The following is a 7,588-nucleotide window of genomic DNA, read 5'->3' on the forward strand; positions in this document are numbered from 1 at the left end:
ATTCAACAGAATTGGTAGCAGTGAGGGACCACCCATCTCTCCGCACCATTTTTCCTTACCTGTAAACACTTTGATCAGCCCCAGGCATTGATTCGGAAGAGAGAGTTGTGCAATTAGGCTCCATGTGTCTAAGGTGACTCCATGGGCTAGGTGAGCATCTCCAGAGCAGGCCAAGATCACATCCAACAAGGTCAGCAGTGTCTTTGCCTCCTTGAGGACACTCACAGGCTAACTCTAGAACCTGGACAACAGCATAAAAATTAACTGCATGGGGTCAGGACCAAGGGACAGCAGACATTTGTTGACCCCTCACATCTATGTCAGAAGGGAAAGCCAGGGACACCAAGGCTGCAAACAGGGACTCATAATGAAGGAAGGGGTGGCCCTCCTGAACACTAGCTCCCTAGAGTTCACGAAAGCTGAAGTTGTCCGGCCAAGGAAAAGCGATAGTAGCTGTGGTTTTCAGGGGCCCAGGAGGGCAATGGCTGGGAGGTGACGCATGTGTTGCTGCTTCCAATTGGAACTCCAGATTCCAGAGAGGGACTGCTATCCTTCTTCTAGTTCTCTGACAGGGGGGTTGAGGCTGGTAGCTCTGCGGCCACAATAAGAATAAAGTAACATTAGACAAAACTCAGACGGACTTTTACTTCTTTCTCTGGCCAGAAGATCCCACCCTGAATATTCAGGTTCCTGGCCATGGACTACCCCCCAAGAGGAGAACAAAAGGAGGCCCAAAACAGGATACAACCCCTGGAGTTGTGTTTTTGAAGGGAGTGGGAGTGGGGCATGAGTGAGGATTATGATACATTTCCTAAGCCCCCACTCAATGAAAGCCAGAGTAAAAGCACATGACAACAAAATAAACTTCTTTTGGTGGCCTGTGCCACATGTGTGCATCTTAAGCCCTGTCTCCCTCTCTATATAAACTACAATGTCCAGTGGGCAAGAAATAAAGGGAAGTATACAGGAACCCAAACTAGGGAATTGAGAGGCTTATGGAGTGTATGTAGGCAATAGAACCAAGAGAAGGTCATCAGTGGACATAATCCCACCTCCTAAGAGAACTTTGTTCCCTGTCCACTTTCTGGTCTTCGTATTCCCATTTGGTCTGGAGGGACTATAGTCACATAGCTTAACCAATTCACTTTTGCATCAGTCTGGCTACTGAACAGAGACATACTTCGTCTAGAAGTTTCCAAGTAGATGAGGATACTAAGCAAAAGTAGGGCTGTTCAGCTCTTCTGGAAAGCAAGCTAGGAGGGGTTATTCAGGAATAAGACATTGGTTTTTAACAGTCTTTGCGAAGACTTCAGTTGCAGGAACTCTGCCAGTGATAGCTAAATGGACATATGCACTCGAACATCTCCATGGAGTCCTGAGAAATATTCTTCTGCAAAAGTGCTTGCTACGCATCAATCGGTTTTCCAGTTTGCAAGTTTTCAACGCAGTTTAGTCACAACTTGCTTCCCAACATCCCACTAAAACAATACTGGTCTCCATTTATTCCCATCTTCATCCAACACTCCTCTTTCTCTTTGACACCCATTCCCATAACAGTGTTCAGTTGTACAGTCTCCTTTGGTGGAGGGGGAGAGAGGACAGGTAGGTGTGGAGCAAGAAAAGACCATCATGGACCTCATCATCTAAACGTGTGCTTTTGAGACTACTCATTGGAACACATTGTCTTCAAACAGCACAGAGCTGGGTCCTGGGGCTTCTTGGGTTTTCTTTGTTATTCACTAAAAACAGATCGACTGAGACCCTCCCAACGGGCAACAACATGTATAGTCCCTCTGTGTATGTGTGCGTGTCTCTCTCTCTTTCTGTCTCTCTCTGTGTGTCTCTGTCTCTGTCTCTCTCTGTCTCTCATACACACACACACACACACACACACACACACACACACACACACACACAATCCCTGTATCCCCCCCACCTTCTCTTTTTTTAAGCAATGCTTTGTTGTGCTAAAACTAGTTGGACGAGTTAGGGTGTTGCTCTGCTCCGGAGGCCCTGGCCAATGGAACCCGATCCACCCCGCTGTGCGTAAGCGCGCAATTAAGGATTTAACCAAGGCTGTGCTGCGCCTCAGCCAGCAGTCAGCCTGCGGGAGACAGAGCCTCCACGACTCCCAGCCTCCTCCTCCCCGCCGCCGCCGCCTCCTCCTCTTCCTCCTCCTCCTCCCTCGCTCCCACAGCCATGTCTGCTTAGACCAGAGCAGCTCCACAGCCAATTCAGGCAGCAGCGGCCGCCGCAGCAGCAGGACAGCCACCGCTCGGGAGCTATGACAGGAGTGTTTGACAGAAGAGTCCCCAGCATCCGATCCGGCGACTTCCAAGCTCCGTTCCCGACGTCTGCCGCCATGCACCATCCGTCTCAGGAATCGCCAACTTTGCCCGAGTCGTCGGCCACCGATTCTGACTACTACAGTCCCGCGGGGGCCGCCCCGCACGGCTACTGCTCTCCTACCTCTGCTTCCTACGGCAAAGCGCTCAACCCTTACCAGTACCAGTACCACGGCGTGAACGGCTCCGCAGCCGGCTACCCGGCCAAGGCTTACGCCGACTACAGCTACGCCAGCCCCTACCACCAGTACGGTGGCGCCTACAACCGCGTCCCGAGTGCCACCAGCCAGCCAGGTAGGCACGCGGAGGCGGGAGGCAGGTACCCAGGGCATCGTCACCCGGCGGGCGTGAGGTGGGGTGGTAGATGAGGGCCACGCTGTCCACAGCACTAGAAGGGAGTGGGGGCCCGGAACTGCAAACCGGAGAGCATTTCACCAGGCAATTCGGGGGTTTCGGTGGAGGAACCTCGGGGAGGTTTAGTCGGGTGTTTTCCCTCCGGCGCCCCTCGGGGGGTCCCTCCTTAGCTGGATTCCTAACTTGCCTAGCCTGAAAGCCTGCTAGGCTGGGAAGAGGCTGAGGGGGGTTGGAGTGTGTGTGTGTGTGTGGGGGGGATCAAGCAGCCCCAGTCGTGTTTGCGTAATAAAAGGAAAGTTAGTTGGAATTCTGGGTGAGCTTGCTGAGTTGGTGAGATCTAGTGTGGATTAGCCTGAGAAGCGCCCCGAGGCCTCGCAGTGCGGGTGCCTGCAGCTCACCGGGTGGCCTGAGGGCCGGAGGGCTGCAGCCTGACAGAGAAGAGTGAGCAGGGAATTTTGCGGTTTATCCAAGGTATTTCCAAACACAAAAAAGCCATTTAAAATAGCGGAGGGTTGCTGAGAGGTCACGTTGTTAGAGGGATTTTTCCCCCCCTCACTCTCTCTTTAGGTGCCTAGAATTTGTCTGCCTCCTCCTTCCTCACCGCCTCCTTTTTTCCGTCCACCTTGAAACTTGCTCAGAGTTACAGTGGGGGTAGTGAGCTTGGGCGGTAAATGAGAGGCGTGAAGTCTCGGAGGAGAAGCTTGACTGGTCGATTTTGATCTCTCCTCACCAACACATTAATAAGCCTGCTAATATTAGCATCCCCTACTCCAGCAGAGTGGAGACCACAGCCCTCATCCTCCACCCTTCCTCTGGCAGCCGCTTCACACACACAGGCTCTCCCACTCCTTTCAGCTCCGAGAACTTTGGGGGGGAAGGGGCCATGTGGCCGAGAGGCATGTTTGCAAAACACTGGTTCAGAGACGCCCCCCTCCAGCGGTGTACATTTATAACAGTGAGAATTCTTCCCGGCTCTCTCCCCTTTACTACGAAAATATCTTCCCGACAGATTCCTTTTCTATGTATCTCTGATTGAACTTCGAGTCTGTTCCTGTCGCTTCGTGCATAAGGGGAAGATTTTTTTTTTTTTTTTTGGCCAAGAACATATTAAGTCTATTTGTAAAAGAAACCAGACACATCCGTGCCTCGCAGATCTGCAGTGAGATTATGGGGGCTGCATAATCGGCTCTCTGTCTGCCGCGGCCCCGACCGACCGCTTGCCGCTGTAGTGAAGAAACATAGTTTGCTTGTTGGTCTTTGAACTTTGGAGACCTTGGCTAGCGTCTTCCCTGCCCAAGCGTCTAGCCTCTGCGGGCGCCCGAACAGACGCCGACAGAAGCGGGGTCACGGCCCAGGGCCTCCTCACTTGACGCCCTGGGAATGGAGTGGGTATTCACGTCCCAGAAACGCCGGGGAGCCCAGGGTGAATGCGGGGCATAGGGTGGGGTGGGGATGTCTGAGAGAAGTAAGCATCCCTAAAACGAAGGAGCAGCTGACTGTGTACGAGGTGCTCCACGGCACGCAGGAGCCATTAATCGGGTACTGGCCGACTCTTCTAATGTATGATTTGGGGAAGGGACCGGTTTCACTGAGGTTTGAAAAGTCAAGGTGGTGATATTGGGAAAGAGAGAGAAGACTGCATACTTCAAAACAAGCAAAACCTCAGTGATTGGAGGACCGATGCAAAAGATGCAAAAGAGCCGTTGTCTGCCCAGAAGCTCTAACCGAGTCTGTTTTGATTGTTTAGAGAAAGAAGTGGCGGAGCCAGAGGTGAGGATGGTGAACGGTAAACCAAAGAAAGTTCGTAAACCCAGGACTATTTATTCCAGCTTTCAGCTGGCCGCGTTACAGAGAAGGTTTCAGAAGACTCAGTACCTCGCCCTGCCAGAACGCGCCGAGTTGGCTGCCTCTTTGGGACTGACGCAAACACAGGTAAATCCGGCCGCCGCCGGGTACCGGCCCCGCCTGGCCTGCAAGCCGGGCTGGGCCGCGTGGTTCGGTCCCGACTGGCTGGAGCCGATGCCCTAGAACTCTGCAGACACAGACAGACAGACACCGATAGACAGACACTAGCCCTTGCATCCTTCCCTCCACGAGCCAGGCCTGTTAACGACACGTGGCGGTGGGCGCGGGATTCGTCGTTTGTCCCGACTTGCCCCCCCCCTCTTTTAGCCACCGAGGGCTGGGGACCAACGTTCCAGAGTGGAAAACAAGGGTAGGGGTATTTGTGGGGGCGGGGAATCTCTCGCGCGTTCTGAAGAAATGTCTGGGTCTCTTCACAATGAGAAGCTTCCAGGCACAGTGGCCTGGCTGTGGGCTCCGGCCGTGCAAAGGCCTGGATCGTCGTATCCGGATCGTGTCCTATCCCTGGGGCAGCTGGAAGCCGCAGCAGCCTGAGGGTCGCGCGGGGGGGGGGTGCTGTTGTACGAGGAGACCCTCCTGGATTGTCCCCTTCTTTTCCCTCCCACTCCAACTGGCTGGGGCCTAGAATAAAGAATGTTCAAGTCGCCGCCCAGAGCTTCAGGCAGAGTCTGGCTTCCCAGTGCCGAGGGGAGTGAAGGGAGTCCGGCAGGAGACTGGGAAATCGCTCCTTTCCCTTGGCATATTGAGCCTTCAGTCTGGCCCACGCCCCTTCTACGCTCCAACCCCCCACCCCCTGGGGCTCTACCCTTTGAGTACTCTTAGCCGGTGCACTGGTGCACAGGCCCACGCGAGCGCTCAGGTCCAGAGATAATAAAAGACAAAGCCTTGGGGTCTCACCCTAGCTGAAGCCGGGTGCTGCCTGAGCGGGCCAGGGCTCCCTCTGTGGGCCCCACTCCTTGCATCGAGTGAGGCTGCATATCGTGGCCGTAGGTGGACAGCTGCTGGGAGATACCGGGACTGGGTAGTCTAGGGGCCAGAAGAGCCTTCACTCCGCCCAGGGAAAGGCGCGGGCAACCTCTGAGTGTCCCGGTAACATGTGCCTTTGTTCCCCCACCCAGGTGAAAATCTGGTTTCAGAACAAAAGATCCAAGATCAAGAAGATCATGAAAAACGGGGAGATGCCCCCGGAGCACAGTCCCAGCTCCAGCGACCCTATGGCGTGTAACTCGCCACAGTCACCAGCGGTGTGGGAGCCCCAGGGCTCATCCCGCTCTCTCAGCCACCACCCTCATGCCCACCCTCCGACCTCCAACCAGTCCCCCGCGTCCAGCTACTTGGAGAACTCGGCTTCCTGGTACCCAAGCGCAGCCAGCTCAATCAATTCCCACCTGCCGCCGCCAGGCTCCTTGCAGCACCCGCTGGCCCTGGCCTCCGGGACGCTCTATTAGACGGGCTGCTTGTTCTGTCTTTCTTGCTCAGTTTTGGGACTACAGTGTTTTGCTGTTTTAGAAATCAGAAAGAAAGGAATTCATACGGGGATGTTTGGAAAATGGAAACAACAACAAAAAAGTTCATATGTAAAGCTTTTTTTTTGCATGTAAGTTATTGCATTTCAAAAGACCCCCTCCCCTTTTTTTACGAAAAAAATAACCTTTTTTTTTTTTGTGCGCAACTGTGGACACTATCAATGGTGCCTTGAAATCTATGACCTCAACTTTTCAAAAGACGTTTTTCAATGTTATTTTAACCGTGTAAATAAGTGTAGATAGAGGAATTAAACTGTATATTCTGGATAAATAAAATTATTTCGACCATGAAAACTGTTCCTCTTTGGCCCCTCGATAACTGGCTAGTGAGGTTCTATGCAGGCGATTAAAAGCAGACTAATTTTTTCAGAAATCCAGCAATACAAAGCAGAAGTCAGGAGCTGCATGGGGCAGAAATATGTTTGTGCTGGACGCTGTGTTCTATGTATCTGTCTGCACATGTGGTCTGTTTATAGTACTGTCATGTTTAGGGTGTTTTTTTTTCCTAACCGCAAAACCATTTAAATGATATTAAATATAACTCCAATTGTTTCGGGTAGAAAGGAATATTGAAATCTAAATACATTTCTACTACCCTGTATGTGAGTAAGAAGGCAACAGAAATCCCTCAATAACCTGGAATTCTAAGTTCAAAGTGATTCTGATGGGGAACTCCCTCCTCCATCGATGTACATATTGCAATTAGACAAATTATGATCCTTTTGAAAATGAGCATCCCAAGATGAGAAAGGAAAAGGAAATCTGCTTTCATTCCTACTGTATTTTTCAAAACTGAAATGTTGGGGCATAACGAGTGCTAGCTTATGCCTTGGAGTCCTAATGTGTATGACTAGAAGTGTGTTGGGCTCTTTCAGACAGGAAAATATCCTAAGGATAGAGAACTAAAGTGCTAGGCCAAACAAGGAATGCAGGGTAGGGAGCATTCCTTTAAAGAGAGAGGGAGAGAGAGAGAGAGAGAGAGAGAGAGAGAGAGAGAGAGAGGGAATTGGGGGAGGGGGATCGAGGCTTATGTTGATTTCATCCCATGTGAGATGATGTTCTTAATATAATTGTCTTTCACTACCATCTGTACTTTGTGGCTCTTTCAGGAGCAGCTTCTGCCCTGCTTTTACAGAAAACAGGAGCAGAGCTAATTCTAAACCGTAGGAAATGGGATCTTCACTGGGATTTCTTTGTGAAGCCATCTTTAAAGCAAGGATGTAGGAGTTGCAGCAACCTGGCCCCTGACTTGCCCTTTCCTTACACCTCTGCATATAGACATCTAGACTGTGCCCAGAGCTAGAGCCTGGGTCCAGAGCTATGCCCCCAGGCCTGAATTATAGGCATCTTTGTGGCTGGCTGTCCTTTAGTTCACCTAAATCTTTTTCCTTATGACACCAAAGGAACATTCAGTGTTGGAAATTACTAGATTTATGGGAAATGTTACACAGATAAGAAGTCAGTTGCAATAAATTTGACAAAGGAGCTCTCTTCGTGAGG

General features: G+C 51.4%; 1 protein-coding gene across 1 annotated transcript; it reads left to right on the top strand.

Annotated features, from left to right (window-relative positions):
• The first annotated feature begins 2,085 nt into the window (after positions 1-2,085).
• On the top strand, positions 2,086-6,382 carry Dlx5 (distal-less homeobox 5). Its single transcript, XM_028869874.2, has 3 exons — positions 2,086-2,639; positions 4,447-4,631; positions 5,681-6,382. The coding sequence occupies exons 1-3, from the start codon at positions 2,285-2,287 to the stop codon at positions 6,008-6,010; spliced, it is 870 nt and encodes a 289-aa protein (XP_028725707.1). The 5' UTR covers positions 2,086-2,284; the 3' UTR covers positions 6,011-6,382.
• The last annotated feature ends 1,206 nt before the right edge of the window (positions 6,383-7,588 follow it).

Source organism: Peromyscus leucopus, chromosome 3, assembly GCF_004664715.2.
Source record: "Peromyscus leucopus breed LL Stock chromosome 3, UCI_PerLeu_2.1, whole genome shotgun sequence".
Classification (NCBI taxonomy): domain Eukaryota; kingdom Metazoa; phylum Chordata; class Mammalia; order Rodentia; family Cricetidae; genus Peromyscus; species Peromyscus leucopus.

Bases quoted from the DNA above. Each gene is read 5' to 3' on its own strand.
- Dlx5 (XM_028869874.2), top strand. From the start codon at position 2,285: ATGACAGGAGTGTTTGACAGAAGAGTCCCCAGCATCCGATCCGGCGAC. The intron at 2,640-4,446 runs GTAGGCACGCGG...TTGATTGTTTAG, and splicing joins GAGTGCCACCAGCCAGCCAG to AGAAAGAAGTGGCGGAGCCA. The intron at 4,632-5,680 runs GTAAATCCGGCC...TCCCCCACCCAG, and splicing joins TGGGACTGACGCAAACACAG to GTGAAAATCTGGTTTCAGAA.